The 23194-nt window shown below is 50.3% G+C and overlaps 2 protein-coding genes across 2 annotated transcripts in view; one reads left to right on the plus strand and one right to left on the minus strand.

Moving 5' to 3' along the window:
* The window catches only part of Brm (ATP-dependent helicase brm), a 254808-nt gene that overhangs the window by 169272 nt on the left and 62342 nt on the right, over window positions 1–23194 (minus strand). The window lies entirely within an intron of this gene.
* On the plus strand, window positions 16653–17935 carry LOC143422684 (uncharacterized). Its single transcript, XM_076893487.1, has 3 exons — window positions 16653–16784; window positions 17101–17229; window positions 17303–17935. The coding sequence occupies exons 1-3, from the start codon at window positions 16653–16655 to the stop codon at window positions 17933–17935; spliced, it is 894 nt and encodes a 297-aa protein (XP_076749602.1).

The following is a 23194-nucleotide window of genomic DNA, read 5'->3' on the forward strand; positions in this document are numbered from 1 at the left end:
TATAACAATCCACGGATCGTGGATTGTGCGTCGGGGTCGGTCGGTGGCTGTCGTAGGCGGTCGGGGGCGGTCGAGGGCGGTCGAGGGCGGTCGGGGGCCGTCGGACGACACTGGCAGCCTATTATTTACTCGGATAACGATGCTCCGGTTTACGTCGAATCGTCTGTTACCACATCCGTCCCTTCCTACCCGCTCTCTTCCACCAGCCTTTTTCCGTTTCGTCTTTATCTACGCTATCGCGTCTCTACTTTTTCTCCTTCTCCCGGCATTAGCCTCGCCCCTATTGTTCCGCCATAAAAATGTCAGTCCGCGGATCTATAGTTCGGCGTGACAAAGAGCACAATGAAAGATGCATGGAAATAGCCAGATAGGCAGCTACCGGGCTACCGTAGCTCGAGCTCAACCACTCGAATGCACTTGTCGTGCACGTTTAAACGACGGTAATGAACCATTGTTGAAAATTATCAGTCCTACGTTCAGCTTGCTTGCTAATTATCAACGGAGGACCGAGCCTCGACTCTTTTTACGGGTGTACCGCCGGAGACCCCCGAGGGGGACGATCTTGTCGCGGTTACACCGAACAACGATACGATTAACAAATTATTCGAATCATCGATCGGACTCGTATTCGTTCGAGTTTCCCCGTTAGAAAAGAAAATCCTGCCAACCAGTTTCTCGGCCTCGGAAGAACCGACTTTGATTTCACTTTAATTTAACTTCATCGAGAGTTGGTCAATAGCAATATCTTTAATTGCTCGTCGGCAAATTCTACCGGTCGGTAATGGCACCCTTTATTGAAATTCGCGCTAGACTTTCTCACTCGAAGACTCACTCGCTCCACCCTCTCTTCCTTTACGCGCGCGAATCCAATATTTTAATCGTGCCATTTCCGACCCGTACGAACGAGGTTATATCTATTATTTCCAAACTTTTCTCTTTCCCACCCGTTTACCTTCTCGTCTTGGCATCTTTCACAAAAAAAATCGGAAAATCGACTTCGCGCCGCGAACAACAAACACGATAGAGAAACGGTACATATTTGTATTATATTTATATATACGTGTACAAGTACGAGTGTGCGTGTGTAAGAGAGGGAGAAAGAGAGAGAGAGAGAGAAGGGGTCTTATCTTAATTATTCCGAAAAGTTAATTAGTTTTTTCCTGCCGCTTCGTGGAAACCCTTTGAACGTTTCCGCGTCTGACGTGGACCTCGCGTTCGAGAAGAATCTCGGAATGAGAATAACCGTCCAATCGTGTGGTGGCCGGGCGGTGCAGCGGCCGAGTAATTCGCTAGGCGTACTCTTTTGTGCCTTTAATTATTCTCCCCGGGCCAAAAGATGGAAAAAAACCCCTCTCGCACATGTTCCACGGTATCGTGCGAGTCTCGTACTATATGTAGCCGGGGTGGATTTAAAAATTTCCTCGTGTCGTTTCCCTAGATGGTATCCAACGGAACCCCGGTCCGGAGCTCGTTATTCGTTTTAATATCGCGTCAGACGAAACAGATCCGCGGAAACAAAGGCCGCGTAGGTATGGATATCGCGCGCGTTCATAATTAGACCGCGATCGATGCCGCAGCTCCAGATTCCGTCGAAAGGGTCTGCTTGACAACCTTTCCGTTCTACCTGTTCCGCTAACGTTACCACGCCAACCCAGCTTCTATTACCTAGTAATCGCGTCGATTCTCCTCTCGCGATCTTACTCTCTTCCGATCGATTATTCGTATTATTATTAATTTAACGCGGGACAGATTTTCCGCGTCCCCCAAGGGGTAGTAGACACGGACAAACGTCGCGTACCTGTTGACGTACCGTAACCATGGACTGGCAAACTGTAAACGGTCCTACCTACCGCGATATCGTGCGAACGCGTATCACGAGCGTGCCGCCTTTTTACACCGACACGGGACAAAGGGTGTTTTTAGAATATTGATATCGAAGCTGTTGAGCTCTCAGCCAGTGGGTGAAAACTTTGATCGCGTCTACGTGAGACGGGTACGCAAGCTTTGGTTTTCATTCCTTTTTTATCTTTTATTCGCGATGGACCAACCCCTTTCTCCATTCCATTTGCATCCGCGTGCACGTTGCTATACGCTCGCTTTTTTTCCTTTTCTCTTTTCTCTTTTCTCTTTTCTCTTTCTTTCGCCGACTTGGAACGACGCGTTTCCAAAGGTTCGACACGTTCCTCGCGCGATCCGACAATCTCTGTTCGCTTTCGCCCAGCCTTTCTCCTCCTCCTCCTCCCATTTCTCTGGCTTTTTGTTTTTTAATCAACCGAAAGGCGATCAAAGTGTCAGGCGTACACGCCTCTGGTGTACCCGGTGGCCGTCGGAAACTACGGCAAGTAGCCGAGAATGTCGATAAATATCGTTTTCAATATGCCTAAATGGAACTCTTCTTTTACCTGGATCCGACGTTATCTCTCGTCGTGCCTTTCTCATTCCTGTTCCACGTTTCCATCTTGTCGCCGGATTTTTCTTCTCTTTTCATCGAGAATCGCGACAGCCCGCATACCTTTGTCAAGGAGGAATGTAAACCGTGGAAACGTCGGGGTATGCGGTCTGATAGTAAAAGATGTTACCGGCAGGAACCGAACCCCTCGTCGAAGGACCCTCGAATTCGAAGGCGGTCTCGCAATTTCGTAAATGGGGATTGTCAACATATTGGGACGACGCGGTGCATCAATTCTATTCGGGTGATTTCGGTCGGCGTCGATGTCGGTGTGTTTATCCCCGAAACGTTTACGTACGACGTTACGTACGATAAATACACGATCGAAACAATTGTTCGAGACCGTGCGAGAACGAGGTTCAGTCGACGAGTAGCCAGCACGACTGACTGGTAACGCGGCTCTTCGCGGAGTTGAAATTTCCATCGAGTTGAAATGCCACGGTGGACGAGGTGGGGGCAAGAAGTTAAAGGCGATGACAAATTCACGTCGCGCGGATAATTGGAATAAATAAAGGAATAATAGAGGAAGGTTAAGGAAGGGAAAAAGTGAGTGAACGGCGTCGGCGGCGGCGGCGGCAGCGGCGGTGCTGCGAGGAGGAGGAGGCAGAGGAGGCGAGGGAGGACGACCGGCTACAACCCCTTGACATCGGTAATTAAATGAAAACAAAAAGAAAGTAATCGTACGGTCTCGAGGGGCGAGTCAAGAAGAAAGAAGAAAGGAGAGAATCTGATAGGGAAGCGGGACAATGCCCTCTTACTCGTGCAAAGAATGAAATGTCACCCGCCGGACGCGGACCAACGATTCGTTTGAATCGCCGTTCTTCCGTCTCTCCATCTTTCTATTCCCGAGGCTCTTTTCTCGTCCGTCGTACATCGTATCGGGGCGATCTTCCGACCGACCGACCGATCGATCGACCCTCGACACTTTTCTAGCTCTCGAGCATACTTTTTTTTTTTTTTCTTTTAATTGTACGTCCTCGAAGACGATTTCGAAGAGCGCGTTCAGAGCGCGGTGTTGCGTGGCGTGGCGTGGCGTGGCGTGCCGAGGCGAGGGCGCAAATCGACGGTGGCTCTCGTTGTTTCTGACAGTGACGCATTACTTTGAAATCGTCTTGGCCACCCCTGCTCTTAATACACGGCAGACATCGGAAACCGTTACCAAAGACATCACAGAGCGATCCGAGTCGAGCGATATGCCATCAAATCCCCGTAACCATCAATATCTTTCCCGTTCCCGGCCGTGGAAATCGCCCGGTCGGATCTCCACCCTTCTGGCTCCGTTGAAATGTTTTACATTGCAAAATCAATGCCCCGCCATCGAGCTCGGCACCCTCTGTCACGATACAACCGTCACCCACCGGCAGCGGCTGTTCCTACGCTCTCTCTCCCTCTCTCTCTCTCTCTCTCTCCCTTTCGGTAAATCGCACAATTATTGAAAACGCGTTTCACCGTCATTCCGTCACGTAATTGCCAACAACTCTCTAAACACTCTGGGGTACCGATGCGTTTCCGAAATATCGATTTACCCTACCGAACGATAATACATTATGCACCGTCCAATCTCGCAGGTGATTTCCCTCGAATCGGGAGACCCGATCCACCCTTTTTAAATACTCAACGGCTGCCCGAGAGAGGGCCGATAAAAGCACACTTCGCGGATTGGATAATAAAGCTCCAATCAGCGGCTCGATTATTCGATTACGCGATTAGTCGCTCGACGAGAAGCGTACGAAAGCTAATCCTCAAACGATTCCTTTCTGACTGGTTTACCCGTTTCGTGAGAATCGCGTCTGCTCCACCTAGAAGCTAGATACTTTTAAATACGCGTCGATGCAATTGTCGCCGAGCCGTTCACCGATTTATGAATAATCGCGAACGGTGTATCGATGTATTTATGGTTGGTTATCCCCGTGGAATTTGTAATCGTCGACGTCGACGTCGTCGTCGTCGTTCCGATAAACGAAACGATAAAAAAGGGAGAATGGAATTGATGGGCCACGGGTAGGGGAAGCAATTCGATCTGGCGGGCATTAATGCAGGTTTTAATGATCGCCGATACCATGTACCCAGAGCTTTGGAATAGCGTCGCATCGGAAGACGAATCGATTCTTGGCGGAGGTTTATTAAAATGATCCGCGTTCGAGGATCGCGCGCACGGATCGTTCGGGGAACGAGGCGTTAATACGTTCGACAATTTTTCTGCCCACGCTCCGGGGACGACATATTGGCGGCTTTAATGCGACATAAAATTTCACAACCCCCTATACCTATATCGCCGCCACCTATATTGAAATACATATTTCATGCGGACGCGATCGCGTCACGTCGCCTCGCGTCGCCTCGCCTCGCCTCGCCTCGTTTACCTTTTCACGGGAAAGACCGAAACTTTTTTTTTTTCCCCCGAGAAACAATCGCGAATCATCTCCTGAGGTAACAACGTCCATCGGGAACTCGGTGAAGCGGTTCGTTCGACGGTCGCCGACGGGGTACGACCGAAAGTATGAATTCCGACTGGGGCGGCGGGAACGAAGTTCCGCTGGCTGGGCTGGGATCGCATTCTTCTTCGAGTCGGCGTTCCTCGACACGAAACTTTATTAGATATTTTCTTCAATAGGATAGAAATGCAAATAACAGTTGTCAAGTAACTTGCTCCTGTTGCGGAGTCGAAGAAGGACGGACAGGACATCGACTGAAAATGCAAGATGGAAAAGACGACGTCGGAGTACCAATATTGAGTACCATGGTAAAAGTCCAATTCCCTCTCTCTCTCTCTCTCTCTCCCTCTCGCTTTTCGCTGCGGCCTCTTTATCGTCGCCAGACCATCGTTCTCCCTCGTCAGTGAATGAATCGTAGAATATTGCATTTCGCGATTTCATCTTAGAGACGCATTAACTCTTTGGCAGACGAGGAGAAATTTACGAACGAACAAACCTCGAGGAGTCTCGAGGGGAAAGAGATTGGTTTTCGTTCCGAGCAGCAGTTCGAGCAGGTCCGCTAGTAGGTGCTATTAACGCGGTAAACTATATTAATTACAAAATATATATATATATTATATATAACGAAGTATCATTAGAATTGTTGACGCTCAGTGTGTCTACCAATAACTAACGTCGCGTACGTAGTGGAGATAACCAATTAAAATTAGCGGGGTGTCGGGACCGGATCAACCACAAGCGGACGGATTAATTAAGTTCAGCGACAGCTGCGCAGAGTGTCAAGTTATTATGTAGTAATACGGACAAGTTGTCGTCGGTCCGAATTAAACGACGATTCGCCGATGCAATTGGTAATATCGAGATCGTAGCTATTCTTGACTGTGATACGCGCTCGTATATGGAACGAGCGACGCGAGTCGAAGGAAATTAAGCGAACGAGGATAAAAAATAAAGTGGTTGTTAGTGAAATGTTGACGGAAAGATTTGTCCGTTGCGCGAGAGAAATCCGATGGATCCGATATCCATGAAAGAACAGAGGTAGGAGTGGTTTCAGGCAATAATAGGTGACGTAAGCGGGGACCCGATCACGAACGGTATGAATCGTTGGCGCGTGCCGCAATTGACACCGCGACCGTGCAAGAATATCCGATACGATCGTCTCGGGTCAATTAATCGCGATGACTAATCGCGATATACATAAGTCGGTTCGAGGTTCGAGTAACGCGTCAAGTTCAGTTAAATAAAGATCCGGATCGCGGTATCTGTATCGATCACGGTTTCGGTGGCAAACACGCGGACCGTACGAGAGAAAGGTGAGGCAACTGGCCTGTTAGAGGGTAGGGTGGTGGTGCACGGGGAGAGGGGGGGGGGGGGAGGGGTGCGGTGCCTTTGTAGGAAGTTTGAAAACTCGACGAGTGGATTAATATCGCGGAGTTCTCGTTACTCGTTGTTGATTTTGTCTGTTTCCACCCAACCGCCCCAGCGAGACCCCAGCTAAAACCGAACCCACGTCGCCGCCACCCGTTTCTCTCTCGCAGCCTGAACACCGCCGCCACCCGTCCACCCATCCTCGCGAGGAGCTCGAATGTCTCTAATGAACCAGCTTGTGTGCTTATATTCGAGTCTCCTCCGACCGCTTTATACTGTCGTTCGCTCGTCGTATACACGACGTGTAAATAATGCGGTGCAAATAAAAACACCGACCGAAGTTTCAGCCCGCGGCCGACCGTCTATTTTCTCCAAAGCTGCGTTCCGAACACCCGAACACATCCCTCCGTCTGCTAGACCCGATAACTACCCGCCGAATCTTTCCTTGACCATTCGACGCGACCAGCGCGACTGACTCGGGTCCTCGTAAACCACGAGAGACGGGAACCGCACCGAGCGATCAAAATTTATATCGGGCTGTTCGCCTCGCTCGGATACTGAATTCAAACAGCCGTGTAATTGGCAGTATCGTAAAAAAGACTGGAGCGTCCAAGGAGACGAAGAAACGGAGAAAGTTCGAGGGGTTCCCGTAATTTTTTATCCTAAAACCGCTCCACCGCTTCGCGGCGCAATATTGTTATAATATGCAAAGGAGCTTCGACGAAAAATGGGGTGGCAACGAATATGAAGATAACAGGGAGAATCGAACGCTCCTCTCCCCCTCTCTCTCTCTCTCTCTCTCTTCTATGTCGGAAGATTATCTCGTCGGAGGAATATGCGATAGTAGAGGCTTGTTTACGAGACGTCGACTAGGAACGTCCGTGAATATCGTCTACGAATAACGACGTAACGAGGTGCAATTTTCGAGGGATGCCGCGGAATCAATTCCATGCATTGAATTTCCCGTCGATCCTCAAAGTTGCCAGGACGACGCGAAATAAGGATCTTACCGTAGGCTGGTTTAATCAGCGACAGACGAAACCCGGCGTTCCCGCGACGGAGGGCATGAAATAGTGTAGTTGAACGAATTGTTTTGATAAGTCGCAGAGACAATACGTCGTTAAGGTGGCGAGGATTTCTCCTCGAGAGGAACGGAAGAAGGTAGACGTGTCACCATCGGCGGATGGAGAAAGATGAGTGGCACCCTCGAAAGGGGGATGGTTGGAGCCGAGGGGCGGAGGAGGGTGGAAGACGAGGAGGACTCTCCAAGTTTAGATTAAACTCACCGCGGATAAATATTCGTAATGGAGCGCCAGGGTGCTATAAATTAGCATGCTGCCTGCCCCCCGCCCGCCTAACCCCGTTGTTCTTTCTCGATTCGACAATCTGTAGACGGGGGGGCCGCCGCCGGTTACCGTCGTTACCTCCTATCGTAAAACTCTTGGACTTTCCCGACCTCGAAAAGAAAAAAAGCAATTTTTTCAAGTATCCTTTACATCCCACTTACCACGTACGCACGCTTACCTATCGATAGTATCGCTACTACATTTCCCGTGGAACGAAGACGATACGTATTGGAAGATCGGGGTAAACCGGCATTAATCCAGAGGGAAAATTGAGTATTATTAGGGGATAGATCCGGGATTTGCGATGGGCCGGGTTAAAATCTCTTTCCGCCGTATCTCAGGAATATCTGGTAATCGTTACTTTACGTGCTGGCGAGAAAACTCTCTCCCTCTTTCTATCTATCTATCTATCTATAAGATTAAACCAGACGCGGATTTACTTTGTTTTATTGGCCGACCCATCCCCCACGATCCACCCTGAAAGGGACTTAATTGGTGTTGCGGGATCACTTTGATACCGCAACGTATCCAGACTATCCGTCGGCTATCCGTCGAATTCCTGCTTCAGATTTCCAATCTGCGTCTGCTTTCGCGTGTCTACGCGTTTCGCGATTACGTCCTCCCTTGCGTTCGGCCTGCTTATATTACGTTCCTATTCGTACGTACAAATCGAATGTTCCTGTTCCTTTTTTTCTTTCTTTTTTTATTTTTTTAAGGCCAGGGAAAACCAACCGCAAATACATTCCGAGTCCCAGAGGTGTCTCTTTCGATCTCAATACATCTTGGCGTGTCTTCTGCAGCGCGATAGAAGAGAGGAGGGAAAAAAAAAAAGGTTCCTCGATGCTCGCAGAGCTGCTTTCTGGATTGAAGTGGATTAATTGGTTGAACACTCACGGGGGTTGAACCGAGCCCCCCCCCTACCCCCACCCCCACCCCCACCCCCAAGCCCCATCCCCTCCCTCCGCTCAGCCCCATTCAATTACTTGTGATCTTTGCCGCCAACCCTTCGGTACTCCGAGACCTCGCCGGATATATCTCGCCGCTGTGAAAATTGGTCCCGGTCCCCATGCCTCCGCTGCGCCCTTACACTTTGCGACGAGCGAAACTGCGCTATCGCAGGTATCATCCCTCCGAACAAGAAAACCACCTCACCGGGGAATCTTTCGACGCATTCTCCAACCCCGTATATCGATTGCATCCCCGCGAACCTCCCTCTCTCTAGCTTCTACAGCCGAAATCTTTGAATTAATCCACCAACTATACGCGTGCGCGATGTGTCTTAATTAAACGTGGCTTCGAGTGGATAAAAAAATGGAATTGAATACAGAGTTTCTTTTTCCCTGGCAAGGTAGAGGCGAGCCTGTTTCGACTCACCGATCCTTCTCGCTTTTCGCGAGCTTCCCCCGTGCAGACCCGCCGTGTACGTACATATTTCACTGCGAAATAATTAAACGCCGCCGGACCTACCTACCCGTGCTCGTGATTATTAATTAATAGATCGTACGCGCTTTACCCTGCCCGCCGCGACTCGCCGACTCTCGCGCGATAAAGCAAGATTATCGAATAAAGCGAAATCGATACGAGCGATAATAAAACGTGCTCCTCGATTACGTCGGGACGTTGGCCTGACACGTTAGCGTGGCCCTAGTTCTTGGAGATACCGTCAACCAGACGGTGATTATCAATTGCCTTGTCAATTACACCCCGTCCAGGAATGACGTGCACATGCTACCGAATCTCGAGGCTGGCATGATCGCAACCAGTTATTTAATTACCACGATCTATCACCGGCTGTCAGCCTCCAGTCTATAATGCACGATCGACCGACGAGCCCCGACTTTCCTCGACGTCAACCCTTTGTGTCCCGTCCCGCGTCCCCTGCCAAGGCTGACCGAATATTCAAAACGCCCTCTTCACGCACACCACCGCCGCGTCGTCGAAGAAAACCCGCCGGCGTATTTGAACGTGAAATCTACGAGAAGGGAATCGGGGATCGATCAAGGTATACATCGAGTTTCACGAAAGAGGAGATCGAGCGAGCGGAAGGTTCCCGTCGTAATTTTTATCGGACGCCGCGGATAAGACAGCCGAGCTAATTCGCATTCCCCTTGATGTCTGCCGGAGTTAACAGTTTTAAGGGATGAAACGAGTATAGATCGAAGGCTGGGAGGAGCATCCGCTCGGCACGATACTTTGGAGGTACGCGATGCTTAAGAAGGGAGCATCGCAGACACGCAGGAGGTTAGGGGCGACGACGAGACGAGAGAAATTGATATAGTACACGAGAATGAATTGCCCCCTCCGCCGAGGAATGTTCCACGGCAATCTGCCTTCAGCCTTCTCTCTCCGCCTCGTTTTCCTATTATGTGCTTATTTTCAATTTCAGAACGAACGCGACATTTTTCTGATTCGAACGCGATACATCGAGTTCAGGTTCGAACGCGTGCTACAATAGGTAGGTCGGGTGGAATTAAAACGCCGCCGACGGAGAGAACGGAATCGGAATCGAATTTAAAGCGACGCGAACGGAAGGATGGGGATCGGAGAAGCAGAAGCGAACTAGAAGAAGAGGAAGAAGAGGAAGAAGAGGAAGAAGAAGAAGAAGATAAATTTCCGTCGAGGACACAGAATCAAGACTCGAGAATCTAAAGTGGTTCCGAGACGAGTCGTTGCTGGCGCAGGAGATAGGGCCGTGTTCGTTCTTGCTGTTGCTTATTTGTCGCCGGAGGAACGAAACGAGCCGGGGAAATGGCGAGCCGGGGCGTTCAGGGGTTGAAGTTGAAATCAGGGTTCTTCGATACGGCAGGAATAACACTCGCAGACGAGGATCCTGCTCTTTCCAAAAGCCTCGCGCGACACCCCTCGATTCTCGAGACTACGGTACGTTCACCGAAGCCCGCGTTCCAGATGGTATCGTTACGATATCGCTACTGGTAAAACGTTGACAAAGACCGCGGAGGATACCGTTTCTCTTCACCACCGCTTGTTTTAGCTTCGCCGATCGCGGGGCGGGGGGGAAGGCGTGGAAAAGGCATCGATCTCGGGTTGGGAAAAATGCCGCGAGTACCGAGCGTACGACGGTGCGTTCTAATTGATATTTTAATGGATTGCCGAGGAGGGGCGGGCCCTTGAAAATCACTTCTCTACCCACAAACGGGAGACAAAGGAATTAATGGAAGCCGCGGAAATTTCTTTTCCCCCCTACCATTGTTCCGTTTTCACGGCTATCAATAGCACTGTCGTGAGAGAATTCGGGCCCGGTCAAACGCCGCCTGTTATAATTTATTCAAATTAGCACCGGGATTATTCATGAAAAAGTTACGACGGAAGGTCTCGCGACTGACGTCCGCCGAGAACGCCGCTCGATAATATCGTTCCATCCATCTTTCCCCGCGAGATTAATACGAGGTTTTATTAATGCATATTTGACCAAAGTGCCGGTATCGCATTTATACGAGTAAGAAGTTTCCCGGTTAGACGCGACCGTCTAAGCTTCGACGTCTACTCGCGGGTATTCGCACGCTCCCTTTCGCCTCGAGCCCGGCAGAATTTCTGCTCGAAAGTTTCCACTTCCCGTTGGATACGGTTGAAATATATTTTACAAAAGATGAGAATAAAACGAAACGAAAACGAATCGCATATAGCGGATTTAATAATCCGATGCGCCGCGATACCGGCGCGCGCGCGCGCGCGCGCCAGCGAGCACGATGTATATATATATATATATATATATTCCTTTATTTCTTTTTGATTTTTTTCTTTCCTTTTTTTCTACTTACCCTGGAACGACGCTCGGAATCACGTCCGTAACGAACAAACGTTTCTAGAATACCTGGTACCTACGGCGGTGGAAAAAATATGGGAAACCCCATCCTTGGGAGCAAAGTGGGGGCGGCCGTGAAGGATGGGGTGGTGGTTACCGTGCGATACGTGGGTAAGTACGTCGATGCACGAGCGCGGCCGTGCACACGTACGTACGGTTGTCTCTCTGTGTGTTCGTATGCGAGCCAAGCAAGCAAGCGCAAGGGTTGAATTTTAATTATTTTCTCTTTGGTAGGTATAATATTTCAATGCTCGCCGGAGCCTGTCCGGCAGGGCTCGTCTCTCGCTGCCATCTCTGTCAAGTAATGTTATTATAATTATACGCGTGTGTGCCTGGTCGGTCGTTTCTTCTGCTCGTCCATCCCCGCTATCGCGCCACCCCTTTGTCTGTCTTTCTCTTCTTTCGCCTTTTCCGCCACCAGCGCGCGCCCGGGCTGCCTGTCCGCCTGCCCGCCTGCCTGCCTGCCTGCCTGCCTCTGCCTCTGCCTCTGCCTCTGCCTGCCTCTTCTGTCGCCTCTCTTCTCCTTTTTACCTCGCCTTTCTCGTCCCTTCTATGCTCTGTTCGACGTTCTCTACGCCCGAGAGTATCGTGCAATTAAAACGTCCTAATTGTCCTTTGGAATTTATCTTGAAATTCGTCGCACATCCGTTTAAGTAGAGAGGGAGAAAGAGGCATCGAACGGACGCACTCGCGGAGATAAATATTCCCAATTTCGAAAAATGTCTCCTCTCAAAGACACTTTTCACTTGCCGACGCAGATTCGTCCGCGATTCAACGGCGGGCGGGTCGACCGGTGGCTGGAGGGGGTGGATACTCTCGGTTCGGTCGATACTTACCACACCGCGCCGAGATAAAACCGTACGGTCTGCGTATGTATGCGATCACCTGAATTTCAGAATTGCAAATTCTTTAATTCACGGGGACGCAATGCCGACGACGGTAGCCGGTGGTGCCGCCGCCGCCGCCGCCGCCGCCGCTACCGCCTCCGCGGTTTCCGACGCGGTTTGCGCCCCGCCAGGAAAATACCTTCGCCTGACCTGTACAAACATCGCGGGAGACGAGGGATGTGTATTCAAAAATTTACATAGGTACATTTTGATTAAAGTGTCCTAGAAAGCAAATCTAATACAGCAGCCGGCCGTACAGCGTACCTATACGCCGGAGCCGCGTCCTTCTCTTTCCCTTTTTACCACCCCCTGTATATACATACAGACACCGGACGTATATACGTATATATAGAGAGGATTATTACGTATCCTTCGGAAAGTTTCCGCTGGACGGAGAATTGGAGCCGGACGAGGTATGAAAGGACTGAATGTTTCACGGACGCGTCTATTATATCATGATAATCTCGGGATTTATTACTCGGTACTGGGCTTATTTTGACGGCGCGGCACGATGCATTAAGCGACTCGGGAGTGGAAAATGATACGCGCGAACGTTAAATCTCCAAGGGGGCGTAATTGAAAAGGAGAAAGAAAATGAAAAGAAATCGCTGCTTGACCTCTTCGGAGAGAAATATCAGTTTCCTTCGGCCGCGGACCAATGTTTTCACCTTTCCTCCACCCATCTTTGATAGAGAGATGATATTTCCCCAGTCAGTTTTCCTACCCTTACCTATCCCCCCATTAAACGTTCCCCTGCATTTCCATAATTAAAACGCAGGTGATCACCACTCGCAATAATGATACCCTGGGCGTTGACAAAAATCTGTGAAAGATTTATCTCGCCCGGCCGGTCGGCCGTTACTCTGAAAGAACGATACTTATCGCGCGGCGACCCGGCCACGGAAGGGAACGTGAAAATCCATACGAATCATCTGATGCAACGCGCACTCTACACGCGTATCTCTTACGTCTGGACGAACGGCGGAAGAACACAAAGCTAATGCAATTTTGCAATTACACCGAGCTCGCGCTCCTCCCTTCCCTTCGCTGCGTGCCCGGGGAGGCTCGGAGGAATGTCGGCAATACCGCGAGAATATTTAAATTTCGTTTCGTTTCCGCGCCGTTATTCTTTCATCCACGGTCCGCCGGCTTTGTCCCTCGTCGGCGATTAATTGGCAAATCCAATCGGCGTACGGGGATGCAAAGGATCCAGCCTTTTCTATACCTACCGGCTGCCCGTAAGTGACTGCCAGAATCGATTACGAATATCCACGTATACGCCGTGTATACGCGTCGCCTGCTATTCTACGAGCAACTTTTCGCCAGAATTACCGAGCGAAAGAGAACGGGATAAATTTTTGAAAAAGATCCCGTTGTCGGAGGGACGGTTGCGCGTAAGAACGATTCACGGTGGTTCGCGGCACCAAGTCGTACATTATGATTTAATGCCAACACTGTGGTAATGTCGTCAGAGAGACTTCTACGTATAAATAATTCGCGTGTCCGGACACCCAACCCCGAGGATCTCGAGTCAGGATGGACAAGGGTGGAGAAAGCAGAGGCGGAGAAGGAGGGTGGGAGACAGGGGTGGCAGGTTTTTAATGCGGCATCTCTTGGGGGCGACGAGGATTACCAAGGCGAAAAAGGAAGTTTTTAATAATTTTTCATTTTCTCTATATTTATTATCGCGCTCACTCGCTCGCTTCCTAACCGGAGGGGGACCGGTGTCGGAGACAATGGAGGATCGGTACACTGGCCCGTCGTACAGGACGCTATAGGAAACAGCAAGAGGGGCGAATTAACGATAGTCGGTCGTCGTTGTATAATTTTCATTCGTTTCACGGTGGCTTAGCCGGCTCACCGGAAACTTTTCGACGATCTCAACGAGACCAGATGCATCGAACGATTTCCAACGAGACGATGCATTTTTACTCGCAGCCGCAGATTTTTCACCGAGAGCCGTCGTTATCGCGAAAACATCGCGAAAAGCGACAACATCGGCAGTGACAATTACGTTCGCGTCAAGGTAAGCGACGGAACGGGAGGAAATTTCAACGTGGCACGCGGAGCGCAGAGGAAGAAACGGCAGAGGGTTCGAAGCAAGGGAGAAATTTGTCCGTGCTAATTTGTTGCAGAGATCGCGGAATTGAAGGAGGCGCGCGGTGTCTCTTCCTGGCGTCTCCCGAACCATTCCGTCGCGCGCCTTTCTCCCGGCCACCCCTCGCTTTGCCCTCTTCTCCACCCTCGAGCGAGCCTCAGGATCCTATCGCATTTTCTTTCGCGAGTTCCATTTCGAATTAGGAACGACTCTTTTCGTCGATAACGAAGACAGACAGCGCGCACGAGGGCAGGACAGAAGTTAACAGCCGCTGCATCCGCCGCTAATTGAACGACGACACAAATTCCCACCGACATCTTTCGCGAAACGTTCAATTTCGTACACGTACACATATGTACCGAACGTGATATACTTTTTTACTAAGCCGAGAAAAAAGTGCGCGTCCACCTCCGTGTGATCGGCGCGGGGGAGAAGGGCGAGGCAAGGCAGGACTACGAGCATCGTACTATATAAGATGCCGGACGAAAACATCAATGTCAATAATAATTCATTGATTACTTAATTCACAGTTGCCATGGCGACCGCCTCTCGCTTTTCCCTCGCCTTCAAGCTGTTCTGTTTTTCTCGCTTCGACGAAGGCGAAGAGAAGTCACGCGTTCGTTAGGCTCGACTCACACGATACCCGTCGATCGTAATTCTCGATCGACGATTCGATCGCGATAAATTCTCGCCTATTTATCTAGGAAGAAATGATCAACGCTTTGGCAAATCGGGAGTACGAAGAACGTACGGCGAAGAAAAAGTTGCCTCGCGAGATGCGACGCGCGATACAACCAAGATAGGCGGATAGAGGAAAATCAGAGGAAGATCGCGTTGTGAGCGTCGCATTAGCCTTGCTTACGGGTACGCAGGCAGGCAAGGAGAAACACGAAATGAATATTCAGAAGTTATTAGTCTGTAGTGAAATGTGACGGGGCTCACCCTTCTCGAAAACCGCCCTGGCCTCCGCGGCATCGCCCACTCTTCGCCGTCTCATCCTCTCTGACTCTTGGCTCCCCCTCCCTCCCCCCAACCCGTCCTCGCGCCCTCAACGGTATAGATTTTGCTGCGATACATCCTAGCGGAAACGCGGCCGGGCGAGCGAGCGAGACGCGCATCTCCCGGAAGAAGGGGTTGAAGCCTCGATGAAACGATGGGATGGTGGCCACGGTGGCCGGGCGAAGGCTGAAAACTCCCGGAAAAGGGGACGAGTGACTGACTAAGAAACGCGGTTGACAGCGAGACGAGATGGACACCATCTCAGCGTTAACTTCTCTCGAACCAACCGTCTTCGATGCGATGGCGCGAACGATATTCAAATCGCATCGATGCCATGTATCTCGCCGCAATCTGGTGAATGCAACGCCCACCGTCTTTCGCTCCCTTCGACATGGCAAACGGGAGGGAGCGAACCGTATTGGCGGCTAGCTACATACGTCCTTTCCCGTCGAGCAACCCCTTATCTCTCTGTCTTTGGTAGAGCCGATCGGATTTCTATGGAAATCCCTCCTTCTAGAAATTCCCCGGTCATCCCCCACCGATTACACCATCACCCGCGTTACAACTGAGAAATAAAAAAAGCACATTTTCCATCGATCCACCGATTACGAATAGAGTTGTATCAGCTTGTACAGGAACGGACTAACCTTTTGGTTCGTACTGTACTACTGAAAAACTATTAACTCCTATCCGATCTATCGGGAATACTCGGGGTACGGGTTCGGTAAGTAGATTGGATTCCGTTGAAGGTAGCCTCGTGTTTGCAAACTTGGATTTCCGCCGCGCGGCGACTCCGCCAGACGTCCCTTGTTGTGTCAACTGTCAAAGACAACCCGAGGTCAGCTCGCGCAACACACCGGCGGTACAAACTTCTTCTCGCGATCAGTCCGACTGTCGACGAGCTGTGCGAACTACGTGCGTATCTATCCGTGGTACGAAATAAAATAATTAAAAGTTAAAAGGTTCGATAATAGTCGAGAAAGAACGTATATATATATATACGTGCTTGCTCGCAAGCGTACCCGTGCCTGCCTTGTTCGCGGTGTAACAAAGATTCTTTCGAACGGACAAAGGATATCGGATATTCCTTTGCGATATCCAAAGTGACCATCCGCTGTTTGAAAATAATTCTAATTAACCAGTGTTTGCGTTCGGGATAAATAAATATGCGAGTGAAAACTGTGCCGAGGCAACGAGCAGCCCGTCGTGGAAACGGCGACGGAAACGAAAACGAGAATGTGGACACGATGAGTGTGAAAAGTGAGGAAGGCGAAAAAATTGAGGAATCGCGAGAAGAGCCAGAGGAGAAGACGGACAAAGGGAAAGAAGAGGCGATAAACTATTCGGACGTGGCGCTGGACATGTCGACTAAACCCAAGGTACGACGCGTGACAGTTCTCAGTTGCGTACATGTACGTACACGTATGATATATTACATATATGTATATATATGATTATACGTGTACTTACCTACACTGACAGCAGCCGCTAGTTTTCTGTACGCGTGTATGTAGCACGAACCGATACGTACGTGGTCGTCATGGACGACACGCGTTAACACGTTCGATAGCATCGTGGAGAAACGTAAACAGACGCGTTAGAATGTCGAATGTCGCTCGAATCTATTTACGTGTTAATAGTGATTCGCGCACTCGGGAGAGCAATTTTCAGAAATAGTTACCATTTTTCCCGTAGAACGCGACTGTGAATTCGAGTGTGGATTCGATGGTTTGCGACCTGCAAGCTGGTCCAAGTTGCCGACAGGCCGCCGATTCGTCTTCCGAGAGCGACGCGGATGAATCTGGTTACGATAACAATAACAACGTAGAACTCCTCTTAACAATTATCGTCCGTTAGACGCGCGTACTACTAGCATGCTAACCTCGAGGTATTTCAGAGCTTAACGCCGCGGCAAGGGGAGGAATGGCCCACCACCGGCGATACTACCGTCGAGGAGAAAAACGTACCACCGGAAGCTGCTGTTAACCTCTGCAAAAAGGATCGTCACGCGGCACTCGACGAAAGATTAAAGGATACCTTTCTCTATAAAATTATGACGGATCCGACGTTCCTCGAAAATATCCAAAAGAACAAACAGACGCGACGATACGCCTGCCAATTTTGCAAACAGGAATTCGGCAACAGCAACGAACTGGCCGATCACATGGACGTGAAAAAGGACGAGTCGAATCAGGTGGTATGCTGCGCTTGTAAGAAGACGTTCGCGCAGAAACGGTACCTGCGGTATCACCAGAGGTGTCACTCCGACAGGAGCATGTTCACTTGCGATATTTGCACGAAAAAGTACACCAGAATGGACAATCTGTCCAGGCACAACGCGTTGCACGTGAATCCGGACAAATTTTCGTGCACCTACTGCGAAAAGACGTTCGCCAGGAAGGATTTGTTGAACAAACACTTAAAGTGCCACGACAACAAGTATCGTTTCTTCTGCGAGGAGTGTCAGAAGTATTTCAAAGGCCCGCTCACATTGGACAATCATAGACGGAATTTTCACTCGCTCGACTAGGTGATGACTCTGTTATCGATCTGAATATGTTGCCGATCGAATAATCGAGACGAAGCGTAACTCTTCAAATTAACATTACTTTTTTACAGAAACCAATATAACTCTAAGCAACATTACTATTCTCTGCGCTTCTCCCTCGGTCCTCCGGTTGGAAGCAATCCTATGTGTCGTACGGGAGGAATGCGACGCGCCCCTTTAATCAGGCTTACCCGAACCAGTGAAAAATCTAATAAACTTTACGCGAATGTCCTACCGATAATACCACCTGCGGAGACTATTTTTGTTCCTCCATCGCCACGCGTTCATCGCAATCTCGTTGCTCATCGAATATTCCTGCCGCCGGTTTATTTATTACACGCCAAGGGATTCTCGCTCTCTCTCTCTCTCCGAAACTTAAAGCGTTACGTTATAGCATGTAAGTATTCTTTTGATGTCGCGTTCTACATATAATATTTACATACTATCGGGGAAAGACTTTAAACTCGTTGAAGATATTTCGAAGGCCCCGGAGCACTTACCGGCTGGCTTGCCGCATTAACAATTTAACCAAGAGAGAGAGAGAGAGAGAGAGAGAGAGAGAGACGGTATTCATTCATACGCTGGGATTAATGAAAACGGAGAGAGGTGTAAATACGAAAATCGATCGATAATCGTGATCGCGACGGTTCTCCTTCCGACGGATCCGCTTCTATTACATCGTACAATATCCGTGGGTATCGAAGTCGGTTGATCCTGGTAAGTTCTCTCCCTTGGCACCGAGCCATGCATCATACTTTCTTCTTTATTAAACTCATATCTTTCAAAAAGTCTCACCTCCGCTATCCGCTGCGGCCTCCTCTCGCTGGCAACTCGGCTCAAATCAGCTCCGGGGGGAGAACGAAAAATTCATTTCGCTCTCGAGGACGAGAAAGATGAATATGAAAATTGTCTGGCTAAAAATGATTTACATCCGAACGTCGAAACGTCGAAACGTCGACGAAGCAACCCTTGATCAATTCCGTCGGAAATTCTACAAAACGATTAAACACGGTCACGCGTCTCGGTAGAAAATGTTGAGATTCAGCGTCGAAAAATCTAATTGGCCGTAATTGACGGAGCGAAGAACTTCTCGCCACTTTCGTTCGACGCCTCCTGGAGAGATTGGCCGTTTCCCTGGCATAAAGAAGAAAGCTAACCCCTCCCTTTACACTCGGCTTTCAGCAAACTCTCTCTCTCTCTCTCTCTCTCTCTCTCTCTCTCTCACTCTCTCTCTTTCTCGTCACGACCCGAAACCGCGGCCGGTTATAAAGCATTCTACCAGTTTATTAGACACGGAGAGACTCTCGCGGTCTTCTTTTTATATTAAGCATGTGCATTATTAATGCGCGAGTATAACCGTAAAATGCTGATGAAAAAAAGTTGCTTAGGTTGCGGAGCCCCGCGGGCGTTTCTTCGCGGCCAAAGGATGGCAGGAGGGCTCTTTCGAGATTGCCGCTTCGCCGACTGTTCGTTGGTTAGCTTCACCTCGGAAAACGATTTTTCGAGCAGCAATATTTCCAAAACATTTACGCTAGTCCGCCGTTGAATATTTGATCGGCGAGTTCTGTATATTTTTCGTACGGCTGATCGTCGTTCGACAAGCGAGAAGGAGGAGGAGCGGCGAGGCGAGAACGCGGCAGGCCGAGTCTGAATCAATTATTCATCCGAATCGGTCGGGAAAAAGTCCTAATTATCCGGGGCAAATACAAGGTTGATGCGCGTAGAGGAACGCAGCCAGCCTCCACCCCGTGGTACTCCCCGGTCTTCGGGCTTCCTTCTTACCGTGAATAACCATTTGTATTTCCAATTAGCTTTGCTAATAAGAAGACGGAGGCATTGCCGTAGTTAAAAAAATGTATAACCTCATCCAGCCACTGGGGAAATAAAGAAAAGCGCCGCTCCGGTATGACAATACCGGCGCGGCGGGTCGAGCGGGGTTATACCGGTTGAACTACAATTAAAAATCCTCGCTTCACCCTCGCTTAACCCTGCTTCCTCCTTATGCCGTATTAACGACCGGGACGTGCACGGGGGGAAGGGGACCCGGCGAAACATCCTACCAAACATCCAGCCTTTTTTGCCCCCAATTTTATGCTTGACCCCATCTCTCCACCCTCTGTCCCTCTGTCCGACTGTCTGTCCGTCCGTCTCTCCGATTTTCCCCGTCCGCTACACCTACAATCTATCAATTTTAACGCCGCGTACAACCCCGTGCCGATCGCACCGTTTTTCTATTTCTCCGGCGCGCGCTAATTATTTATCAACGCGTTGTTGAATAGGAGCGAGAGCCGCGCGTTCGTTTTGTTTTCGCAGCCAGCTATTATTCTCTTTCGCGATGCACGCGTGCTGCGCGGCTTTCTCTATTACCGTACATGAATTCGTACACCAGGGAACAAGGACTCGTTACGAGATAGACGGGTGTCCTTTGAGTTTTGCTCGCTTAGATTAATATTATATCAATGCTGTGTCAAAGAGAACACCTCTAGCCCACCCTCGTTTCCACCCTCCGCTCCCTACGTAACGAACGCGGCGGACCCTTTCGCACGTTCGAGGCTCGCTCGAGTGGCCGAGCAACGAGTACCTCGTGAATAATTGACGCGTGAAACGCGGACCACGAATGTCGCGACGCGACGCGACGCGACGCGACGTTCACGATAACTCTGGATAACTCGACAACATCTTCGAGAATTGATCTCAAAGGTACTCGTTCGAAGCTCTCTGGCTCGAGATAAGAAAAAACGAGATAAAAGGAGCTCCCCGTTCCCCACGACTTCGGCTCAACCGAACGCGGCCAATAATCGCTGATAATTTATTAAGGGGCAAAATGCTCGCGATCCGGCCTTCCGCCTGGCTTCTGCGTTATTTAAGAAAATAAATATTTGATATCCCAAACAAAGGCTCGTCTGCGGGCGTCTCTCTCTCTCTCTCTCCTGCACGGCGATCGGGGAACGGGGATAAGCGAAGAAGCCAGAGAGGGAGGGAGAGGCTAAAAAGTGTCGAGGGTGGGTCGAAAGTCTCGCGCAGCCGACGCGGAGGGCTGCTGGCTTCTCGAGGAGAGGGGTTGCTGGCGACTCATTGCCCGTGAAATACGAGGTAAAAGGTTCGATAATTGATTACACAGATTTTTTATGCCGCAAGAAGCCTTAATTCTCGCCGCGCCGCGCCGCGCCACCCCTCGATAATTCCGTGCCGGGAAAACCGGCCGACGAGCTTGGAATATCGAGTTCGATGTAAAACGATCGTCCGACCCTCCGCGAAACGTTCCAGTCTGTTGAGCTGCTGCTGTCGGTTGCTACCAAAAAAAAGTTGAGCACCTACCTCCGCTTAACCATACTAACAGAGGAACAAACTGCGTCGTCTCTCCGAGCAATCGTACGCGAATAACCATCAAACGGCGTGCCGGCAGAGCGGTAAATATGGGAAAGATCTCCATCGTCGCAGACGCGGCATTTATTCGTACGCGCGACACGCGAAATACCTTCCGAACCTACCAATTCTGCTACTAATTCTTATTAATGACCGTAACCTATGAAAGCCCGTTCGACAACGGTATGTGCCCTCCGCCGACGGGCTTTTATTAATTAAAATGCGAACGGACAGCACAAAGAATGCTTTGTCGCGTCGAGAAAATGATTGCGCCGCTAATTTGAAGATATTGGAACGAGGCTAAAGTGGAACAGACGCGGAAAGCCTTGTCAGGCTCTGTCGATTCGTTGTTGTCTTTGTCTTTTTGTTAATCGAATCGCTCTCGCTTTTCCTCGGATTTTCGATTTCGATCGAATCGAGCTACGATTTTCAGATCGAACGGACACGGGAAAGGGATCGTTCCGGTAACCTTCTCAAAGACCGTTAGACGGGAGTGGGAGGCGGGGAAGAGGATCGAGACAAGAATTGATTCGAACGTCGTGATCGCGTACGATCTATAAATAGTAGTCACCGATGATGGAAGGCTTTAAACGAGATGATACGGCCTCTGATCGAGCCAATCAATGCATCCACTAAATCATCGTCTAAACTGACGGCTGCGACACAGAGAGAGAGAGAGAGAGAGAGAGAGAGAGCTCGTAGTTAACCAATACAAGCGCGTAGACGCGTAGTTACGCGCACGTACCGGTGATGGGCGACCGGAAGGAGCCACTCATCCGACGACGATCCTCGATGCGTGGCATCTTTATCGTGGGATCAGCAACTACTCGATATCCGTGTTCCCCCTCGGTGCGGGCTAATAACGCGGTCTAACGATAAATAATAATTCGGATGGTTGGTCGGAGGACAGTCGGAGGAAATCCGAGGTAAACTCCGATTTCGCGTCGATCAGCGGCGTAAAACTACCACCGGGGCCAGAAGGGAACGAGTAAACAGAAAGAAACTGTCTCCCACCCTCGAAGGAAGACGGGCGATCGTAAAATCCGGAACAGGCGGCGGCCAAAGGGCGTCTAAAAGGATCCGGGCGGGGGTTAGAGGGGTCGAGAGGGGGCGGCGGAGATGGCTTAATGCCACGGCGGTGGCGAGCAATCGGGTATCGACTTTTCCATTAGCCAGAAAAGTTGTGGTCACCGCGAGGACGAGGAAATTGGCCGAGGAACGTCGTAGCAAAGGGGACGTTTGCGGCAAGGTGACGGCTCGGTGCGGCAGCGTCGCGAAAGAAACGGTCGAACGACGAAGAGACCGCGCGTCGACGGACACCGAAGGGCGACATTAATTCTCATAACATTTTACGAGGCGGTATCCGAGCCGTGTGAAGTCCTCCCGACGGCCAGAAGTACGGTTTAGGAGTCATAACTTCCAATCACCGCGAGACATGCAGTCGTCGCGGCCGATTCGCGCGCGCAACCTCCGGACGCGTCTTCTTCCGCTCGCGAACGATACGCGAACGATACGCGAACGATACGCGAACGCGCAATTCCAGCATCGACCTCGTTATCGGCGGGCCTCGCGTGTATCGCGCCGGCAATGAAACGTAAGTCGCCGAACGCGCGCGCCGTATCCCGATGAAAAGACACGCAGCCCACGGTAGACTGGGTGTTCGTTACGGCTCGGCCCGTCTATACGAATCCATTAATGCGCGAGACGTTGCTGCCGATGAAACCGAGCATAATGCGCCGCCACCTCGTATCTGTGCGAACGGCCACGAGGCAGGAGTTGGGGTGCGCGCGGTGGAGAACCAGGGGTTCGGTGGAACGTGCCTCGTTAAGGGAAACACAGGACACAGAGCGCAAGAGTGTAAGAGCGTAAGAGTGT

This window comes from Xylocopa sonorina, chromosome 4, assembly GCF_050948175.1.
Source record: "Xylocopa sonorina isolate GNS202 chromosome 4, iyXylSono1_principal, whole genome shotgun sequence".
NCBI classification, from domain to species: Eukaryota; Metazoa; Arthropoda; class Insecta; order Hymenoptera; family Apidae; genus Xylocopa; species Xylocopa sonorina.

Bases quoted from the DNA above. Each gene is read 5' to 3' on its own strand.
- LOC143422684 (XM_076893487.1), top strand. From the start codon at position 16,653: ATGAGTGTGAAAAGTGAGGAAGGCGAAAAAATTGAGGAATCGCGAGAA. The intron at 16,785-17,100 runs GTACGACGCGTG...TTTTTCCCGTAG, and splicing joins ACATGTCGACTAAACCCAAG to AACGCGACTGTGAATTCGAG. The intron at 17,230-17,302 runs GTAGAACTCCTC...GAGGTATTTCAG, and splicing joins GTTACGATAACAATAACAAC to AGCTTAACGCCGCGGCAAGG.